This window comes from Mycteria americana, chromosome 8 (genome assembly GCF_035582795.1).
Source record: "Mycteria americana isolate JAX WOST 10 ecotype Jacksonville Zoo and Gardens chromosome 8, USCA_MyAme_1.0, whole genome shotgun sequence".
Classification (NCBI taxonomy): Eukaryota; Metazoa; Chordata; class Aves; order Ciconiiformes; family Ciconiidae; genus Mycteria; species Mycteria americana.
Genome location: NC_134372.1, coordinates 43,014,467 through 43,038,180, shown reverse-complemented (window position 1 = coordinate 43,038,180; position 23,714 = coordinate 43,014,467). Strand labels below are relative to the sequence as shown.

General features: G+C 36.0%; 1 protein-coding gene across 9 annotated transcripts in view; it reads right to left on the bottom strand.

The window, feature by feature from the left end:
- Positions 1–23,714, bottom strand: part of WWOX (WW domain containing oxidoreductase) — a 541,645-nt gene that overhangs the window by 413,594 nt on the left and 104,337 nt on the right. For all 9 annotated transcript variants that reach the window (XM_075510859.1, XM_075510858.1, XM_075510862.1 and 6 more), the window contains exon 6: positions 10,481–10,569. In XM_075510859.1, the coding sequence (XP_075366974.1) occupies positions 10,481–10,569 (89 nt within the window). The remainder of the gene's footprint in view (positions 1–10,480; positions 10,570–23,714) is intronic.

The following is a 23,714-nucleotide window of genomic DNA, read 5'->3' as shown; positions in this document are numbered from 1 at the left end:
GAATATCTCATCTGAAAACCATCTAATACCTTGTGCACTTCACAAGTCTGTGATATATCACAAACCCTTGCACTGGGCAAGTCATTCAGATCTTATATGCTGTGCTCAATTCACCATTAGAAGCCACAAAGCACTCCAACTGCTCTGCACTATTTGAAAATACAGTAAGTGAATACATTAGAGAGATACAGAAATTAAGTTGTTGCTATAAATCAGTTAGTTATGAAATTTAATAATCAATTTGTTAGCACCTGATGTAAAACTGTGATCTGTCAGCAGCCTCACAAGCTGGCTGTGTGCAGCAGTAGATATTTCCAAGGGAATTAATTACTGATGATTTGCAAAGGTAAGAATAATATTTTTCAACAAATGTAGCCTGTGCACTAGGAGGTTAAACAAACACCACCAAAATGTCAACAGAGTTCTTGGCTTTGGTGTTCTCCCATTTCAAATGTAATGAAATAGTTAACCAGAAATTATGCAAAGGGAATACTTTCAAATCTTCCCATGAAGCAGAATGTCACACCATCTGGGGCACTTCTCAAGTGATTTGAAAAGTTCACGCTGTTTGGAATTACACAGAAACTCAACAGAAAAGGCCTCGCCATATCCCCAAAGCCCCATAAGCAACTGTAGACCTATGTCACGGCCAGTAAAGAAGGCAGAGAGTTGTGACTTCTCTTCCATAAAGCAGCAAAGTCACAGCCCACCGAACTTTTCCATCCCATAACTCTGAACACCCATGTTGCTTTCTCTCAAAGTTAGAAAATGGTCCCTCCTTCTGTGAGGGAATGCCTATATTCACAAAGGAAATAACCACCATGCAGGCTAGGCTTATGGCTCTCCAGAAAAAGGGTGAGTTAAACAACCATCTCCAGAAATCCCTCTCAGTTTTACAAGCGGCACTGATGGGAAACTGAGCAACGAGAAAATCTAGGAGTCAGACAGCAGCAGGAAATCTCAGAACCATGTATAATCTAACACCGACCCAAAAATATTTACTTGTTTGATGAAAACAAAACAAAAAAAAAAACCAAAACCAAAAAAAAAAGCACTGCTTAACTCAATGAATCTTGGAAGCAAATGCTCAATGTCTAACTTCCCTTTTTCTAAAAATATTGACTGAAAAGTCAGCAAAAATACCCTCTATTGCCACCTGTCAGCTGACAGAATTGTGGATCCTTGTCAGACAGGCTTCATTTTAAGGCAAGCCGCTACCACAGGACTTAGAGCCCTGATGGATGACCTCCTGCTAGAAGCAAGGAAAATTCTCTCAAATTCATCCTACTGCATTTCTTTGCAGGATTTGACACTGTTGATCAGCAAATACTTCTGCCCCACTTCCAAGAGATTAATGGGAGTGGACTGAAAACTGTTCTGTTTCTTCCTTCATAGCAAGTACATGGGAATTATTATGAGCAGCTGCCCCTATGTCTTCATAATATATCATCTGCATACTGCCATACAGGTCAACCATCTCTCAATCATTATTCATCACCTCTATAAAATCTTCAGTATATAATTTCATAAAAGTTTGGAGAAGGAACAGAGGTCTCAACAGATTTAGAACTAAACAGAAAACATCCATTAGTCCTGGTTTTCCCTTTATTAGCTTTTCTTACACATACAGGGGGAAAAAAACCCAACCAAAAAAACCCACATCATCTTACACCTCCAGAAATCAATGTTATCTTTCTTTGAAGAAAAATCCTGTCATTTTAGCTCTAGGGGGACAGAGAGTTTGAGAGGCCTACTTTTCCTCTTAATGGGGTGCAGAAGCAATTTCAACTATTGTGAAAATTTTGAGGTTGAACGTCTGAAGAGTTCAGACCCAATATTAAATAAACAGTTAAACATTTAACATTAACACTTTAAACATTTGTAATGTTGCCCTCAAGCTGACCTTAGTAAAACCTGTACTTCCCAAAGCACCTTCCCTCAAAAATGATCCAAGCTGGGATTTCTCCTTCCACTCTAGTATGAGTTTCACAAAGACTACACACAAAATAAGAAAAGCAGGGATGAGGTTTAAATTGTTGACATGGTCTGTCTCCTACACTTGGCTAATTTATACACTGCAAGTACGGTATGTGATGCTAGAAATCTGAGAAATTAGGAACTTTTTAAGCTATATTTTCTTATTTGGTATCATTACATTAGTACATCACTTTCTTTTGATAACAAATTATTGCTTAAAAATGAAGGTCAAGATTAGTATTCGTACTTGCTTTTTAACTTATAACTACAAGGCAAGAGAGAGAAGGAGAAAGAATATTATATTTCACAAGCGTGTGGTGGGTTTCTTCTTTCCATTAGGTTCATACCACGGACTCTCTCACCTTTTGGGGGCCCATTATCCACAGCTCTGAATTCCCTTTTGCATAGCTATAATCTAACCCTAAATTTCCTCTGACTGACAGCACACAGTATACTCAGGGTATTAATATTAACAACAGGTGTCAGTGCTGCTCTTCCCTCACCTCAATGCCTCCTCGGAACCACATTTCAAACCAAAATCCATCCAAGAAACGATGTTTTCCTTTGTCAAAGTGTTGAATCTTTGCTAGTTCTGTATCCCTGAGGACTCAAAATACCTCCATACGTACGGATTTTGAAACTCCTGGGCCAGGTTGGGGTAGCAGAGGGATAGGATAGGGCTCTGCAACTTAATTTCTGTATCCGTTCAACCTTTCAGCATTTCCATTCTGCATCCTCTTCCTTTTCTCAAGCCCTGGCATAATAAGAGGAGCACTTTGTTTCATTCCTTGCCGTGCCTTGCAAAGATATTTTGTTTTGTTTTGTTTTAAATCTCCCTGATGCTTAGGAAACAGAAGCAATGAAAACATCCAGAATCTGGTAATTTTCATTCAGCAGCTCACCTAAGGACATTCGCTACCCCAAAGTGGACACGCACATCTTTTTCAAAATCCCAACAGCAAATCATTATTTACACTATTACACAAGGAGTTACAAATAAGCATAAGCCAGCTGTAAAGGAACGTTCATTTTTGCTATAACCATGGAATTATTTGTTGTTTCTGCACGTACTTCTAAATATACGAATTGCATTTGTACACAGTAAGTACTTGTTACAAAAAAGAAAGCTACAACTCACAAGGGAGGTCAATTACTACTTCTATTACATATTTGTGATATTTCCCATTGAAAACAGCTAACTCCTTGGAAAATGTTTTGGGGACCACGGCTGATCATTCAAACAATAAAACACTTCATGCATTTTGAACATTTCACTTGCCAGTGACAACTCCTTCCTCTGTTTTGCCTAGAGATATATAGAGCTGTAATAGAGTTCAGAAAGCCCCTAGCAGCTGCGTGCTGCCATTCAGACCTGAAATATTCCATGTTGTGATAAAAATTAATGTACTTTGACATCCTCTGGGATTTTTGGTGCCTTGGGAACAGCTAATGAAGAAATACAACCTTTTCAGACTATAAGGCAAATTTTTGGATTCTAAGATTAAGACACATGTGGTATATGCATGGCCTGTCTAATGTCAGCAGTAAGGCTTCCATACCCAAGTGCCAGAAGACTCTGCCTTCATGTGTTTTAACTATCTCCCATAGAAAGCCTTCAACTAAATAGACTAAATACATTTAAAATGTATATGTAATTAAATAGCTAGTCTTGCCTTATATTTCAGAATTTTTAGAAGACAACATCAATTAAACACGCAGATCTTCTTAAAACCCATTAAACTATAATGCTGCAAAATCCGTGTTTTATTTGCAAGAGAACAATTTTAATCAGGCATATTAAGTCATACATATTTTACTTCCTTAGATACTCAAAACAGCCTCCACAGTTGGTGCATCTTGTGGAAATTTTTTGGAAGACAAGGCCCCAAGACTTTATCGGCCATCTTAGACTCAGCTTAGACGTAGGCATAGACACATGGCTCAAAATGGGAACCAGAACAATGAGGGTGCTAAGCAGAAAGCCACTGGAAGGTTAGCAAGGTTTCTTCATTAGGTTACAATGAAAAGAGTCCAAAGTGTCCAAAGACAAGTGGCGAGTTCGCAAATTTTAGACAGCACAGTTATAGTCATAAAACTATATAACGAACACCTAACAAAACCTTTCTGTTACTAATATGTAGAAACACTTAATATTTTTGCAGATGCAACTATATGTAAAGTTATGGTGAACTGTCAATCATATCTTTATCTTAATATGGACTTAAAAAAAAAAAAGTGTTCTGAGGCAGGGGATATTTCCATGATACAGCAGATGAAATGGAAGCTGATCTGGTGAAATCGTCATGATCTCTGCCTCCAGTAAAAGGGGGGAGGGGTTAAGCTGAGAGATTTTTAATTTAAAAAGTACTGGAAACAGTTTTTGGATCCACATGACTTGACACATGCTACCACAATGGGGTAATTGTGTACGAGAGCTTAAAAACAGCAGACAGCCAGAAAAAAAAAAAAAATTATGCAGAAAGCCAATCCCTAGGCCTTAATAAGGCGCAGTACCACCACAAAGAGAAAAAAAAGTTTCACCCTAATATTATTATGTATGTTTCAAATGCAGGCAGCCTTTGATCTTATTTAAATTTAAGATACGCGCTGTCTGCAACAGTAACTTCTGAACTATGCATGTTTCAATACTTAATTCAGTGTGGATATGTTTTGATATCTCAAAATGTACAATGTTGTCCAGAAGTTTGTGCCTCAGTGACGCTGTCAGAATGCCAACTGTATTCTAAGTTGAGAAGGCAAATATAATAGCTCAACTCTTACTAGTTTTAATTCGCAAAAAGTATTTCTATAAATGTCAAAGAGTTAACAGATTTGTACAGTGTTAGAAAATATGTTCAAATTTTGAAAGACAATACGCAGTGGCAACGATCATCTCTGACAGAGATACATGTGTTATAGAACCATTAAGCATATTGGCATAATGGCATCGCTAATAATTTGTTTAAATCATATATTCATTTTTTCTGGATCCTTTAAGTTACCTATGCAACAACTTGCTAAACAGATCTCATTTTGACATATGTATTTATATGTATTAATAGAATTTATCATACAATGTCTATGATTTAATTGTGGTTAAATTGGAATTAACACACATGCAATATGTCAGTTATAATACATGAAAATGCAGAAAAACAGTATTCTGGTATGAATTTTCAGCAGGCTCTGAAATCTTAATTGCACCCGCAAGGTTTCAGAGTGCTTCTGCTTGCAGCATGAAAAATGAATGCACTCATAGAGTTTGAGGCCTCAGTTAAGGAAGCCAGCTGAATATCTGGCCCTCTCCATTTTGGGTCTGGTTAGGGAAATAAGAAGAGACTAAAGTTCCAAATGGAGAATCATAATTCATAACTGCTGTCTTTTCCATATTTCTACACACAGCATAAGTGAATAAACTGTTAGCATATGCCAATTCTTACCACCAAAAAAATTTCCTATTGTAAAGTAGAGGAAAGTAACTGCAATGAAAATCAACATATGGAAGTCCTGCATAATTGTGAATTGCTGCTACCAATTCAGAAAATTCCTAGTAGCTGTTGGCAAACACTATTTTGTATCTTTGAAGTAATTCAAGATTTTTCAGGATAATTTCATTTTTTTTCCTCGAACACTGAGAACATTAAATTGATGTCTTACTGTTTGGCTGAAGATAACTTTAATTCAAACCAAGTGGCACTATGCACCACTCAAAACTAGAGATGCACATAAAATTTCATCTGTAACTTTACTGCTCACTTCTGCCTGCTAACTGTTTTGATCATGGAAGTGTTCTAATGCTGAGGATCAGGCAAATGCCATGATAACATGATTGTAAATATTGGCAACAGGTAGCTATTTTGGAAATTTTAGAACTGAAACATTAGTGCTGTCCCCCAGTTAAAGTATGCAGGTTTTAGTCAAATATGGGATGATTAAACTGGGAAATAAATACCAAAGTATCACATCCACAAATCCACACTCCTACACAAATACTAAATCCTACAGACCCTGAACTATCAAACACTGATGCTGACTAAATTTAAATGCTACGTTGCATACAATCACAGGAGGGCAGTCATTTTCTCTATAAAGTGGATTAATACCAACCATAATTCCTCACATTGTGCCCACTCAATGAAGAGGAGATTCAATTCAGTGTTTTTTAGTTCCAAAAGCCTAATATGAAAGATTGGTTGGTCTGCCTCTTCCAACTGCGCAAAAATCAGCTAACACCAAATCCATCTTAGCCCAGAACATTATTATAAACAGATCATTTATTTAATTTTCCATAACAGAGACATTCAATCAACTGCCTGAGCTGGAAACTAGCAGAGGGGAAAGACTAGATACAGAAAAAAGAAGTAATTTGAACAACTCTAGCCATTTAGGTGCACTGAGACCTCTTTTCCTACTCTCATCCTAATCCTCGCACTGTCTTCACATGGAAGGAAGGTGGAGGTCATTCACTCCTGGTGGAAATACCCAGTGGGGAATGTATCTCCAGACAACAAGCCAGGAATACTAAAAGAAAGCCAGAAATCACAGGAAAAAAAAAAAAAATCACAGAAATAACAACATTGCATTTCAAACTACAAGAAAGCCTAAAATTAGTTGACATTATTGTAACATAATGAACTGGCTTTCTCTAAAGAATTTGCTCTGTAAATCCTTCAGCCCTACCTTTTACCAAGTTAGACTTCCATCTTATGTATTAGTCACACTGCGTTCAGGTTGTGCTACAATGAAGTAAGAGGCAGATCCAATATGAAACAGCAATATTGTGTTATTCTCTCTTCTCCCAAAGACAACTTTGGGAGATCCAACTAAGTTATTGTGTTTAGCTTATTCTGCCCACAGAATCTTTGTAACTGTGAGAGCAAGAAAAACTGCAGAGCACTGTTCTGCTCGTAAGGAAAGTTTATATTCTGCTGCGATCACAGAACTGCAGGATCTAAAATAATCTGCAAAACCCTCCTCCCCCAAAGCTTTATTTGAAACTGCATGGATAAAAAAAAGTCTCAGAAAGAGAAACAGATGTATCAACTCAAGAGTATAGATAATGCAAACAAAAAAATTATTTTTTGCTGTGAGGATGAAGGATTTTCTAGAATATATTTATATGAATACAGCAGATTTTACCAGTGTTCATATACTCTGAGCCCAAATTTTATCTGTGGACAAGGCTGCAACACCTAACAAATCCAAACAGGAATAAAAGACTCCTATCAAATCTCTTAGAAGCATGATAACTTGAAGATGAATCATCTGATTTTTCACTTTCAAACAAGGAAGCCTTCTTAGCTTTTAAGTACTACTCCAATTTATATTAAATGTTTCTTTCCAGAGTAACTCTTTCTGCCTGTTTATTATTTATGTTTTTCTCAATGCTTCCTCTGTTGCATCATTTGTTTTCTGTATGCAACCAGCCCCTGTTAAATTCCTGCTGAGCAGAAGATGACATTTCTTCATTCTTCACGTGGTTTCCAGAATCTCTCAGATTCTCAAGCACATTCAAAAAGGCATTTTTTTTCCCTCTCAAGTTATTTGATTAAGGCAGGAGATTTACAATCTCAGCAATTTTCCCTCTTGTTCCCTGCAATCCCACCACCACCACCTTCCCCAGCTGCAATAGGTTTTGATGTTTTAACTCAATGGAATTTAGGGATCCTTTTTCTGGAGTAGTTCCATTTTAGTTTTCTCAGCCGGCAGGAGATCTGTGAAACACAGTCCTTGAAGACTCTTTTCCAATAGCTATCAACCAGGGAAGAACAGGCTCCCAGGTTGTGACGTGACTGTGAGTACACCCTTATATCTGCTGACAAAGAATAGTACCTAGAGCCAGAAAGTGTCCCAGAAAAGCAGAATTTCAAAAGACAAGCAAATCTAGTCTCTGTTATAAATTTTCAGTTATTAAGTCAGGTGTCACCAAGACCAACAGATTCTGTAGAATACCAAAGTGTCCCTTGAAAGCAATAGTGGACTGGAGAAATTAAATAGACAATAAAACTATCTGCACCCAGAAGTTTAAGCTATTCACCACTGAATACTAAAGGCCTCTTCACATAACGTGTTGTGAGAAATAAAAATACAGATCTTTATCAAAATATGTGCATTCATGTAAAATTTCTCCTTCACGCTTTAAAATTATTGTAGTTTCTTCGCAGAAACCAGGATCTATACAACTCAGAACTCAAATGTTTTATTTAGAAAAAAACCCAAACACTTTATTTGCTTTTCCTACTACTTTATTGTTAAGGAATTTGTAACAGATTTTCTAAGAAAGAAAACCTCTATACTCATAACTTATTTCCTACGCTCATTAACAGGACTTATAGCTACCTCATGGGAACTGGGGCAAGTGTATCACAGTATGCCTTCTCTACAGGTGCATGAAATCAGAGATATCAAAGCCTTTTAAGAAAGTGAGGCTACCAGCTGACAGACTTGCCAAAGCGTAAAGAACAAGACAGTCTGTCACTGAAGCCTGTAAGATTTCTTTCAATTGCTCATAAAGCTACTAATACAAAGGAATCACTGATCTGACAAAAGCCTCCGGACACTATGGCAAAACAAATAAATGAAGAGACAAAAGTAGTTAGTGTACATTAGGGCTGGAAAATGCATAGGGTTAGCATTGTAGTAATAAGATGCTACTGCCATGTATTGCTTTTCTGACCATATCCAGACATAGTTAAATCACAAAAAATCAGAGCCAGAAAGACCTAGTACGTCTTCCAGTCCATTCTCCTGCCAGCACAGATGATTGTAAGGTAACTCTTCTGTATCTGTATCGGATAAAAGATCTACTGCTACAGGCAGTGTGTGGGGTCTGGTTTCCATCCAGCCGCAGACTTTAAACAAAATATCACTTGGAAATTCATTTTGGTCAAAACCCCACAAGTCTCACAACAGATACAGACCTTAGACTTTCCTATAATGCTTGGAGTAGTCCTGCCAGACGCACACACATCTGAGCACAGATTTGAGACAAAAATATCTGAAGGCAAGGCAGAGGCTATAAATGCTGTCTATTACTAAATTTTTCCCAAATAAAATGAGAGTGAAACATTAGTAAAACCTGTCCATCACTGACAATGTAGCTTAACAGACCTATGCTGGTAAAACAATGTATGCCAACAAAAGTAAAACAGGTTTTACTGATTCTATACCTTTACTGATTCTATATCTTCTCATTTTCTAAGTTCTCTGGCAAAAATAGATTTAAGCATGTTCACTTCTAAGGATTTATAAACATGCATACCAAATGGACTAGCTAGGATGACCATGATATGATCTGCAACACACAAAACAAGTTAAGAGCTGCATTTGGAAGAAGGGTGGTTTTAACTTTTCACTGTACCATATAATTTTTAAAGAAATGTAGCATATTAAAAGCATGAAGAAGCTAAATTAAAACACTTACTGTCCTTATATTATGAAACCGAGTTAGTATTAAAGCAGCAATACTGCAAGGATTTGTCTTTCAAGAAAGTTTTAATATATGAAGATGATATATGATAAGAAAATATTGTTACCAAGGATTTTGGCAGTAAAGGAACTTGTGTTAGAAGTCAGTTTTGACAATTCTTTGAATCTAAAAGACCTATAAGTACTAAAATGTCATCTGTCTATCCACGTGAGATTTAGCTTTGGCAGTATTTCAAAAGTGAAAAAACATTCTTTTTGATATATTTTCCCTACGACAATATATTTTCAAAGCTGTCTAAGAGGCCATATTCTCTTGAGAAGTACAGTAAGACGTATATGTGTTACAGAAATATTTGCAGAAAAAAGCTAAGTTTGAATAGTCACAACAATCAATGGGTCAAACTGTGGATAAAAGCACAAAGTGTGGAATTTATTGTCAAGAGTTGACACTTAAAGATTTCAAATCATTTCTTCAATTTAGAGATTCATTGTTCTGTTCAAGCTAAATTAAACAAACCATTTGGAAGCTAACCTGATTATCTCCATATAAATTGGTCTATTGTTAAGTGTTGTCATTATCACCCCCTCTCCCCCCCCCTTTTTTTTTAATTATGGACTATTCCAGATACAGGTTGAGAAAATGGAGCTGTCTGGCTCATAGGGCTATTTTTTTTAAATGCTTTAAAAACAAAAAGAGAGAGAGAAGATTAGAAAAGAAAGCAAGACAAGGAGTGCACTAATTGCTCATCCCCGACCTCTTCCAAACAACTGCAAAACTGATAAAATTTGCCTGAGCTGTTTTTTATGCAGTTCAGCTTTGGCCTTTTTCAACACCCGCAGGGGTATCAATGCCCCCTTTAAAGCCGGGGCTACACATGGAATAATAATAGATCTGTAATTATTTTTTTAAGATGAAAACAAATTTAATTTACATTAAAAAAATTCCTGTGAAAAGATTATTCGCTAACTGTAGTTGCTGATCAGTCCAACTATGGTGAATTCTGCCAACTGTGCTCAGCTGATAAAGACATTAAAATAACAAGAAATTATTACATGTAATTTTCTGAGTACTTACACATTCTTGGATTTGAATGCTTCAGCAAAGTGCTGCACACTCTGAAGAGAAGCAAGGTCTAAGGTCATTGCTTCTACCTTGGCTTTATGCTGGAACAAGAGAAAATATAAAAAAAGATAAATAACAGCAAGTTTAGTTCACAGTATCATGTTACAGTAAATGTGTTATGAAACTTCTCCGATTCCCTTGTTTAACATTATAACCCCAAAGTGAATACAAATCATCAAAAAGAATGGACGAGCACAACATCCAGTGCCAAAAGTAGCATTGCAATTTTGTGGTTCTGCTAAAAACATACACTATGTAACACACAGCTTTATATAATACAATGAATTGACACAAGGTAGTGTTAAGGTTAATATGGTATCTTTTTTCTTCCATTTAGCTGGTGAAACTTATGTAAGCCATGAAATAAAAAGTAGAGTAAGTGTTATTCTTAATGCATGGTATTTTTTACATACCATACCAATAGAAAAATACTCAGTAAATATAAAATCCAGCTAAATTCAAACTTGCACAAATTAATCCAAAACAATCTATTGTTCATAGCAGGTGACATAAAAGACGGTATAAAATGAGTATAGAAAACAACTGATCAGCCTACACAGTTCTTCATACAACAGGAGTCTACCAGTGCATAATATCTTCTAAAGAAATTGCGTATGTACTTAAAACCAACTTCTCACCTAGAGGAGGACGTGCAATCCCACAAAATGACAGGTTAACCTGAAGGTGCTAACCTTAGGCACCACCAAAACAACTCTTCTCAATATTTTCAGCTTTAAGATCCCTGTTCTCAGATCTTTTGAAACACTTGCACTCCAAATCTCAGAACAAAATGAACTAAAAGTCTATTTTCATTGCAACCACTAAAGTGGAAGCCATCACAGAATCAAGTGGACTGCGGCTCTTTCAAGCCACAGTTCTGAATTAGCTTTTGTTTGACTGCAGCTGCGTGTCTGCGCCACGACATCCAGAAGTTGCCTTAGTTCTTCCACAAACGCTATACTTTAAGACATCTGTGATCCTCTGCAAAAAAACAACCATCATGACATATAAGTCACGTAGATCGCCTAAGGAATTATGAACATGTGTATTTGTGTTCACCCTCACTTTTAGACTCCCTGCTGCCCAACGCCACATAAACTCTCTGGTACATAAAAGAAAGCTGACAAAAGCCCTGTACTCTCCCCAAACCTAAATATGTCAACTTTCAGTCCACTCTGCTTAGCTTATTCAGGAAAAAAGAAATTAGAGGGACACTTCATGTAATTCCAACATGCTACCTATACCTACCTACAATGGTCATGGTTCAGACCGGACCTTAGCACTGCTAAAAGAAAGAGTAAGAAAAAGATGGAGCAGATACAGTGGTACTATGCAATCAAAGGCAGCATTTGAGTGGAGATGCAATAGGAGCTTTGTTAGCACCACGGTGCAACAGGGGATCCGCTGTGATTACAAGGTTATACAATGAGCATTTCTGGAGGAACAAAAAGGAAGCAGCACGCATGTCAGCGCAGAAGGAAGCCAAGAAGAGTGCTCCCATTGTCTCCCAAGTTCAAGCAATTCATCTGATCTCCGTGTTTCATTACATCTGGTACTTTTCTCCCTACATCTGTTTTCTATTTTGCTAGCACCCATTCTGCCCACTACAATTACCTTACAGGTTGGGTTTAAACAGAATGTCACTCAAATTCCTTTTGTTCCACTCCAGCCAGACTTCTCAGGACAGCAAAATAAATACAACTAACATTTTGACAGGTTCAGTTCCCATCAGGAAGTATCAATTGATGCAGTCTGAAAATGCTAAACCCAGCTTTGTTACGAAGAGCTTTTTTACCCTCACAAGACGCACATCATTCTGGAATTCATTTTGCCCCACTGGGTAAATATTTTGTTCTGTTTGATGGTCAGAGGCTTGAGAAAGACGATGCTGCTGTGCATTATGCGATAGAGCTCCGTAACAACTTGCAGTTCAAAGCTGTTTACTTGTAGAGAAGTAGTGTGCATAGCTGGGTTTATTTTGCTTCTGCTTTCTTCAGTTGAAACATTCTCCTGTCTCTCCCAAGGGTAAAAGGACAAGAATGCTACAAATACAGGGACATAAGGGGTATCAACCCCCCCCCCCCAACATATCAAGTAGTTCAACGGACTATACCACAAGTTACTGTCCTCCTGGGGACACGGATTCGAGTCCACATGATATTAGTCAGGTAACGCTTTTCCTTTTGGTGCTACATGTTAGGCTTCTGCTACTGATTCCAAGAACAGAAGAGAGGTGTCCATATATTTCAAGTCCAAAAGAGAAAAAAAGATATCATGCCTCCAAAATACTTTCAAAAATAGAAATTAAACAGACTAAGATTAGCCTAGACTTGTGGATTAATATATTGAAAATGTAAAAATCAGAAATTTAAAAATCACAAATAAATTATTGAAAGTGATAAATGGTTGACTGTTAGATAGCAAATGCAAACTATAATTATGTTTCTTCTGTACTAGTTCCATCAATGAAATGAGACCACCTTTCTATTCATACTTCATTTTCTTCAGCCAGTAAGATAATTTATTTCAAACATTTTAACACTACTTCACCTTTTTTTCTTTTAGCTTTGATGCTCATACAGTTACAGAAAAAGACAAAGAAAACATTTGTTAAGAAATTCAGGAAACTATCTAAAATGACCTGAAAAAGGAAAAATGGAGAAGGAAAAAAAGGATGGTTTTAGTAGTTTTTTCCATTGAATAGGTCAGCAAGGGCAAATAGCAAAATAAAAATTTTTTCAACTTTCTCCCTGCTTTGCTTTTTAAAAACTTGATGGTGACAGTCTGTATTTCCTTCATATATACACAAGGGACATACCGAGCACAGAGACACCCCTTTGCTCTGTTTGCCTCATAGGAGAAACTGGAGTGTGCGACATCCAAAGCACTCAGATCAGAACTTGCCACCTCAGCTTCTGAAGGCATGCAAAAAGCCAAGCGACAGTACTTTCTCCAAACCGGGAAAGGAATCCGTTTACATACCGTGAGCTTAGGCAAGTTCCCCAACTTTTCTGTTCCAGATTTTCCCTTGGCAACTGAGATTCAAGCACCTCTCACTCCACAGAAGGATTTTGTAGACCATCAATTCCTACTATAGTTTGAGAACATGAAATGCTAAGCCTTTAGTATCAACTCATTTTCATTCCCAATTTTCCCCACTCTTATTTCTATGTTAGAATTTCTTTTAAAAAAGCTATGAATAAGGCAATATACTTGCAAGGTATGTTTCATTACAAATAATGTAAGAATATCTCCAATCAATGACAAGAAGAAACAAACAAGAATTTATTTGTTTTCTTACCGTAGCTCAGTATTACCTTTGTTATAATGTTTTCCCTCTTTCCCTATAAGCCTAGGTAGCACACATTGTGGTATTTATAGAAAAAGAAAATATGTTTTTTTAATAAAAAATAAAACTAAAAAACATTTTTGCTAAAAGGCATCGTAACTGTAATCTGACAGTAATCCACAGTCAGAACTGATTGTTAATGGTATGCTGCAAATCCTGATCTAATGTGTCATAATTGTATTATGCTGATGTCTCTCACCATTTCACTTCACATATTTTCAGTACTGAATTATGCCTCATTTTATGTTGTGAAATCTTAAATGGGACTTGTCACTTTCCCAAATTAGGAGTCTCCCTTTTTAGGAGACAGTCCTAAAACTGAAATCACAAAATCAACACACTAAGGCAGAAAACTCCAGAATTTTTAAAATGAAATCGACAAAAGATATTAATGCTCCCTCTGCTACTTTATTTTCAGTTACATCATTTAAGGGGAAACGAAATAACAGAATGAGTGTAGAACAATTTAAAGAGCTCACTGCTAAATCACAGGATCATTACTATGTGGCGCTGCTGGGAGCTTGTGCAAAATGAGCTGGTGCCCTCGCTGCACGTCCCCAGGACAAATGTCCCAGCTGTGTCCAAAACTACTTGCACGACTTGACTCGGACCAGCTTCGCAAACTGGCCAAAAGGAGAACAGACACAAGAGGTGGACACGCTTCTGCTGTCTACTGAACCTTGTGAAAACAAGGTCAGCTAGAACCCACTGAAACGGTGCCTTTGGGATGGGGAGTATTTGCATTTCCAGAAGCCCAAAGAGCAGTTCGAGGCTAACAATGTCCAGGCAGCAACATCCTGTCTTTGAAGAAAGAGCTGAAGGTGGATCATTCTATGGTTCCTAACAAGTCCTCTTGTAAACACAACACAATAACATTTGGAAAAGTGCAAAGAAAAAATTTTATCTTCTATTTGACAATTTTATGCCCAGTTCTAAAAGCATTTTATCAATATCTCCAGGTAAGTTTCATCACTCTAAATAACACCAGAAAACAGTTTGTTTAGTTTTGTAAGCTGCTCCCTATTGGAGCAAAAATATTAAAAATGCTTAAGTGCAATTGGTTATATTTTGCACTCATGCTAGAAAAATGCTTATTGAGCCAGAAACTAACAAGAAAGTGAAAACGTCCAGAAAGCAAGCAATTTCACTATATGCAATGTATTCACTTTACAGCTTAAAAACTGTTTAAAAATGAACACTGCATGGTAGAGTAGTTTGGCAGTAAACATGATTGTGCATTTGTGTCTTGGTATTGAAGAAGGAGCCTTTTTTCATAGTGAATTTTTCATTCAAATCTAAGTGATGATTTACGTTAAATATAGGTAAAGCATAGCTACATTTTGCTGAAGGATTGCAAGGAAGCGAAGAGCAGTACAATAAGTTGAAGCATAAAAGCTTTCTCTGTCATAATATTTATTATAATGGCATATAAAATAGCTGAAATAAATAATAGATGACTAAAAGTAAATTCATATGATAAAGAATCTTTCAGCAGACACCATTACTTCTGACTGCTCCAGTTTCATACAGAGTTGAAGAGTCTTAATAAATATGCTGGAGCCCCTGTATCTTGTGTAAGCACAAGTCATTTTGTAAGGGCCCATTTAAAAAGTAACAGAGTGGACACTAGATAATTTACTGTATAATTTTACTCTCAAAAAATATCGTGTATTTATCTTCGATATTTAAAAGCCCTTAACTCAAAACTGAATACATAGCACAACAACAAAAATATCTGACTCTGAGGGACTGAAAATACAACAAATTGGTAAAAAGCAGTTTAATTTGATAAAGAAAAATCTTGATGACAACATCCTGGAATGCAAATAGTTCTTATATGCAGTGTGAGAAACAGACAATCTTCAGGGAAAAAAAGAATTTGACATCAAAGCTGATGAAAAGTCTGTGGAATTATCTTAAAACAGGTAAAGCAAACAAATAACCAAAACTCAGTATATGACAAGCAATGCCCAAATAAACCCATATTTCCATGTTGTGGACAAAGTAGAGGATGTTTTAGAAGCACGTCTGACAATTTGACACATGGCTTATGACAGCCAATAGCCAGTGCCATGCACTATTTATGGAGGGACATAATAGGGAAAAAGGCTTTCACTCAGGATTAGGACTGTAAATATTATTGTCCCTAATGTAGTCAACATTTGGTACTTCATGCAAAACTGTATTTATGTAATGCCAGCTTCATCTGGTTGTGTGCTTTGAATGCTATGCAGCTACTTCTCATGGAACACATTGGGACAGGTGAATCATACTGCTGTAAGAGTAACCCAACATACATGCTAGATGCTTTAATAATATGTTCTTCCGCTACATTTGATACACCTTAATAAAGTTCATTAGAAGACATCGTGGTGGAAAAATTTTACACTCTTTTTTTCTAGTTCCCCCCACCCCCATCAGCAATTTCTATACAGTACTTCCAAATTTTCACTGACTTTATGCACGAGATGGTACACGACACAAACTAATTTCCTAAATATTAATTATTTTATTAACTCACACATGTGATGTACAAGGAAATAGCTGGGACTGATTGTGATTTCATGAAAATCAGAGATGAAGAGGGTTTTCTTTCTTTCATTAGAAAGAAAATTTATTTGGTAATACTTGGTTTCACTATTTCCCAACATATGTTTTACCTGTATTTTGCTTGTAATTTACTGGTGTAAATTTTTCCACTCTTCATCTTGCTCAATCCTGTCAAACATGTTTTCATGCTGTGTGTGAGCTCTCCCAAAACCTGATTTTGTAAAGCCTGGCTCTTCCTGCCTAAGTAACTAGATCTTCATGTTCTTCACAAAAACAGAATTCCTGTAGGGCTTGCTGTCATCCAAGTCAAGGGAATAGCACATATATAAAGACCTAAGGGGTCAGTATGAGCCTGCAAATTGCTAGGATTACTGATCATCCCTGGACCTACATTTTATCACAAAGAATGAATTATTATTTTCCTTGTCTCTATTCCTTCTCCAGAACATTTATGGATGTTTGGCAGAGAACAGTGTTTATCTTTTTGGCCTCATCTACAACTTAGAGCAGTAAGAGGCCTCTTCAGAAAAACCTGAAGCCCTCAAGCTGTGGTAGGATTGTACTGCAAATGAACGTCTTAAAGTTGCAATGGCAGCTCCCCACACACATGATAGTCTAGAACAAACTGAGCTGGAGATTTAACTGTTGAGTTCAGCTGGGTTATAAAAGCCACAGAGAATTCTGGATCCTCCTTTAGCTAGAGTTTAAACATAAAGGCAACAGATGAGCCATTGAAATTCTGAAGATGAGAGACGTGGAAGGGTGCTAAAGACGAGCTGATATGAAGCAGTTCAGTTTCTGAGGACGCCATACACCAACCTGCATTTGGTCCTCATATTTAAACACATCACTATTCACAGCAATATTTTTCCTTCTTCCAAGTACTTAATTTACCTCTAATTTAAAATCTATGTCACAAATACAACAATGTGACTAAAGTCTCTAGGTATAGTTTGTATATTTAAGTTGGGTGTGAAAGTTGGATGTGCTTTCTTGGTTATGCAAAAGTCATTTTAAATTCCCCAATAATTTTAAAACTGTATCTCTTTCTATGAGTAAATGTCTACACATAAAAAGAAATGCAAAATACACGTATTAATTTCTTTGTGGTTGCTTAATCTTTCAGATTTTAATATCTTTTTTTAATAAATCTTCTGCAATAAATACTACTACAACAAGCAATAATGTTTTTTCACAATCTTTACATTAGTTAACTCTTTGATCAACATCTCTGTAAATTTGGCCTTTTATATCTTCTGAAGATAATTAAAAAGGAAAAAAGGAAAAACATCTGCATTTCTTTCTGAAATTAATATCTGCAGAGAAGTAAACTATGCCACAGCAATCCTAAATCATGCTTAAAAAGTAAGAGAAGTCAGTCTCCTAAGGACATTTTAAAAATTATTTATTCCTTAACCAGAGAGAACAAAAAAACACACACAAACATTACTAGACTATAACTTCAGACTACTTCAATTTGTAGGCTCCAAACGTCCCTGATTTTTCCTGGATGCACATGGTTCCATTGCAGGCAGTACACATCTGCTTCAACAACAAGAAATTACATGCATTTAAAAAAAAAAAATCTACCATAGGTTTTGGCAATAGGAATTTGTTTAGCTCTTAATGTGCAAGAACTGTGGGTATTTACTTGGGAGCCTACTTTTAGGTGGATTTTTTTCTTTCCCTGGATATAGATCATTTATTTCCCTCTCCAAATGCCCATTCCTGTAAAGCTCATTTGAATTTATCTCAGGGAATCTCAAATAATCTTGGCAATATATTACATGTGTATGGTTTACTATTCTAATAAACATATCTTCTTGTTTACAGAATAATCAAGGGAGCCTGGGAACATGTAACAGAATCTCAACTGTGGAGAGCCTCCTATTCAGATGCTTTCAATTCTTTTCATTCTGCAAGATTTGAAGTGATAGCAGAATATATTTTCAAAAACAGCAACAAGGCAAACAGCATTGGGATAATTTAGAAGCTACAGGCTTTGTTTCCTTTTAAAAACTTGCTCAATTTGAAGTTTTTCAGATTAAATAAATCCAGTTGATGGGTTGCTGAGAAATATGCAATATAGGTGGCAAACAGGGTAATGGATTTGTTGGAAATGGCAAGAAAAACAGTATTTCTAAACAGATTATACCAGTAACGTCCCTATTGCAATACAATATTATTGTTGTTAATTATCCATAAAATCAAAGATGTGTTATCTTATATGCACAGCTATACATACACTGATTTATAAAACTTACAGAGGATTTCACATATGGCTTTTACACGTAGAGGAAAGTTAGCAACCCTACTACAGATGACAAACAAGACGAGAAAAGCATGATGGTCAAAAGGGCAACAATGTTTAAGTAAATACAAAATGAACCCTTTTTCCCTGTTCTCTCATGATCCATAATCATAAGCTATGTTGTTGCCTGAAAGTGCAGACATGCACTGTGCAGTGCATTAATCCTTCAAACACTAACAGATGCTGGCAGGGATTTAGGCTGGAATGTATTTACAAAGTGACAAATTATGTTCCGTATTATACAGAGAGAGAAAGAGCACCCACAAATAGGCTGATAAATGTCAGCTGCAGTCACGACAAACGGTTTATTTTTATTATACTGTAACCACAAATGTTTTTTGCAGGGAGGCCCAAAGATTTATTTGTTGCAGGAAAAAACAAGATTATATATGACACAAAGTAATAACTGTGAGATCACTGATGTTCTGGGCAGCTTGCCCTCCTGGAAGCTATGTTCAGATTGAAAATGTTGCTTAAAAATGGTATGTTATATGACACAAAATAAATAGTTCATAAATCTGTATTGAAACAACAATAAGTAATAATTAAAGACAGTCTTAGGACATGGCTTATATGAGTTAAAAGGAAAGCCTACTATTTCCTTTAGTGGAACGTTGAAAACGAAGTAACAATATTAAAATAAATCTGATGAAATTGTTTTAGATTAAAACCAAAGTGCTATAATTGCTAGATGGAAGCAACATATATTTTAAATGTGGTCATAGCGCTATATGAACATTTAGCGTACCACAATTAATTGGCAGAATAGTGACGTCTGCAGGTTTAAAAATGCATTGCAGCTGTCTTGAAGTACGTCAAAGCTTGCCAATAGATTTAAGGTACAGTTCTTTCTCCCCACCCTTAATACCCGGAAAATACAAATATGGCTATGGTGAAAACTCATCACTCCTTTAATCAGGAATAACTTCAGCATGCTTCAAGAGAAGTAGAAATAAATACATGAGACAAACAAAGAAATGAAAGAACAGAATAATTAGCCATTTAAGACATTTTAATTGGCAGTTCACGGTTACAATCTCCTAGCTTTAAACAATATAAATTAAATATCTTACAGAACAGTATCCTCAAAAAAATAAACACATATACAAATTCTTTTGTTTCCACAACTGTTCACATCCCCTAGCTAAGAGATACATTGAAAATGGTCACATTGTTATGTATGTAATTTTAGAAAGTGAAATAAAAGGACCAAATCACATTAGTAAAGATTTCTTGTACAAATAAGGGTTGGCAGGATCAGGTTCTTAATATACACTCAATATACACAATATAGACTTGAAGAAAAAATATTAAGTCTTTCTGCATGCACAAGAAAATATCAGGCATATTTGAGCAGTACTAGAATATGGAAACTTGGCATTATGTCACCTGATTTGTGATCACAAAAGGAAGACGTTTTTCTGTACTTTCTTTCTAAAGAAATAAAGATTGCGTGGCAAAGAAAATATGAACAAAATAAACACAAAGGCTGGAATTAAATTTCTGCGAAAATGCGGCCCATCTCAGGAATCATTTTGTTCTACTTGTAATCAGCAATATAGATACAAAACCAAACACATCATTGAAAGCATAATGGGATTCCAGGGTTGTCTAAAAATCTGAGATCAAAGTCTAGACCGTGTATTTTACAGATGCATAAAGCTGATGGCACTCAGACCCAGACAGGAGGGGTCATAAGGCCATGTCGCATTGTTCTAATAATTAAGAAAGTTTAAAATGGTTCAGTGTAAATGTGAATTAAGTCCAAAATCAAGTGGCTCATTGTTAAGCACTGTCAACATGAAAAGCTCTGAAATTTTCATGTACTAAATATACATTAATTTTCTGATAAAATTTTGATCTCTAGATAACAAAAGTACTCAAGAAAATAAATGTCTCATACAGCAATATAGTGAGGGAGTTGACGGTCACCTATCATTATACTTACTAGAATACTTATTTCCTAAATAGAAGTTGCCAATCAACAATATAGTGACAAGGATGGAGAATATGCCTTAAAAATTGTATTCTTACAAGTATTTGTAGATGCAACCAAGGAAATGCTGCCATTACAGCAAGTAAAGCAGCACTAAAAGCATAACAACAACCTACTTTGAACTTTAAATATCTGCCTGAAGAATAGGTGTTGAAGATTGATATAAAATGCTTTATAGAGAAGAGGGAGGGGGGAGCAAGGACGGAAAAAAACCCAACGGCCACTGCCTTTCCCGTTCATTAAAGAAGCAAAACTGAACACAAAGAACTGAACATGAACAGAAGCAGCACGCTAAGTTTGTGAGTAATACTCTCTCTACTGGACAGAAAGACTTTTAGATGCCTTCTGCAGTTCTGCAACCAGAAGTATTAATGCCACGTTTTAATGTAGTCATTCAATTGTTAAATTGTTTTTAATTTAACAGATATTGTTACATAGCTAAATAACTGGCACATACTCTATCTTAAAATTTTGCTTTTTAAGCAAGTAGCTTAGGCTTTTCCTAAATTTTAAGGTAAATACTGGCTGAACCTACCTGAACACCTGAAAAAATAGCAGCTACTGTATATCTTACCCATATGCCACATGCAAAAATGTAAAACATATTAAAAAAATTCAAAAAGAAAATTTCCAAGCAGATGTTTATAAACAGAAGGTAACGGATAAAAACCCAAACACAATGCTGCATTATGTTACATGATTCACTGATGAACCCATTGGAACTACAGCAAAAAGCCCTTCTGGAAAACTTCCAGAAATTAAAAGGTGCAAACAAGCTGCCTAATACCCTTGCGTAGACTGAATTCTTATGAAGAAAATAAAGTTTATTGTCTGGAAACAGAGAAAGCATGAGGAAAGCACTAAAGCAATGGAGGTGAACAATTAGACAGATGTTCACTTAAGGAAATAAAGAGAACAGAAGAAGCCATCACTGAGGAATTTTACGAGAATACTGACAACTCTGCACCTCATCAAGGGCACTGGTAAAGTTAAAGCCACTGAAGCCATTTCTACTCAACTCCAGTATAACTGCTGACCTTGCAAAAGTCTGCATTTAGCAAATGTGGCTTAGGAAAATAGCATTATGCTTTTCATTTTACTATTTTTTCCCAAACTCCATCCATATACTGTACTGCATATTTCAAGAAAATTAACTTTATTTCCTTATATAATATTACATATACTCAGAATTTTTTTCCTAAGTATGCTCGGGTATCAGGAAAACCTATATTTAAAAAGTTTTTGTAATTTAAGTAAAATTAAATACTGTCAATTACATCTGATCTTCATAAAAGTGTATACGTGAATAGCTGGAATGGCTTTTGCTTAATATGATTATGTATGTTTCTAAGGTAGTCAGGAGTTTGCATAAGATGCAATATGGCAATCTGGACATGTTTTAGAACATACAACTTCTGGCATTTAACCACTGAGAGAATAATGGAGAAAAAGCCTATTTTGTTGATAAACCGTCTTGTAGAGCAAAAAAATATGGACATACTTGCTGGCAAACAGAGAAGGAATTAATAATAAGAGGTAAGATTTTGTGGCGAGGACAAAAGTCTTACTTTTCTGCGCTCGTGCAGGCAGAGATACAAATGTAATTTGTTCCATAAACATATGTCTATTGTTTAAAATATAATTTCAAAACTCTGTTTGCTTTTTGATAATACGTCCCTTGCAGGTTTTCAGAAAAAAAAATCCTCCAAATCTCAAGTGTATTACTGATTCCTCCTTTGATCTACTCAAGTATTTTCAAAAATGACTCTCAAAGTAATCAGAGACTGTAGCTCAGTATCACTAACACAACATTCATCACCACCTTGTATTCAACTTCCCACAACATTCATCAATTGTTTCTGAACGGTAAATATAAACATGATACGCATCACCTCAGTCACACAGGACAGGGTACACAAACATCAGAAGTGAACTCTCCAGTTACCCGATTGCCAAAGAGTTCCCACCAGTGTTGGAAACTGGAGACGTCAAACTTGTTCTGTAATATCATTAGCATAAACAATTGGGGTATCAGGTTGTAGAGACCGGGAGGAAGTACTAATTTAAAAGCTATGTCCTTATCTAAATATTACTTGTACATGAAGAACCAAAAATCCTATGAAGCAGATTTTTATAAAATACTCCTGGTCTTGAACAGCACCAGACTGCCTTTTTTGAGCATCAGCCACCAGTTCCGCTTACAGAAAGGGACAGCTCATTCATTCCAAATGGTTTTGCAGTGTTTGCAATACAATCAGTAGTTCACCCAGGTCTGCAGGGGACAGCCTACATATTTCCCACACACTAATGTTTGAAAGTTCTCAGTAACTCGGGAGAAATGCACAAGAAAATTTCATCATTCACATTTTAAATAATATAAAAGATGTGGAATGTGATTGATTTCACACTAGAGAGAATTGAAATTACAGTTATGGGATAGGTTTTTTCATGTACTGTAAGGTCAAGTAATAGTAAATAATTAATGAATTATGAAACAAATTTTCTATAAGGCAACACAGAAATTCTATTCAATAAGATCTAAAAGTATAGTTACACCAAAAAGCCATATAATATATCACAAAATGAAGAACATGCATGATGCTGAGAAATAAAGAGGGGTTTGCCTCATATTGGAATAACCATTACTCTTATGGAATATAAATAACATCTTTCCATCATTTTCATAAGGTTTACATCTCATAATCTGCAAGAAAAAGAAAAGAAAGGATTTTCAAAAATTTTTGCTGTTGCTTTTTGTAGGAAGATCTGTTTCCTCATCTCTCCAGCAGTTAGAGAGGTTCTCACACATCGGAGAGTGGAATGAATGATCAAGTGGATCATGGCCTGGACAAAACCACGGGGCTCCTTCTCTGATCTTACTGCTGATTTGGATTTAGCTAAAGTCTAAGGATTGCTTACCCTTATTCCCTCTTTACCAGTATAAATTTTACATTCTTTGACGCTGAGGCTCTCCATTTAG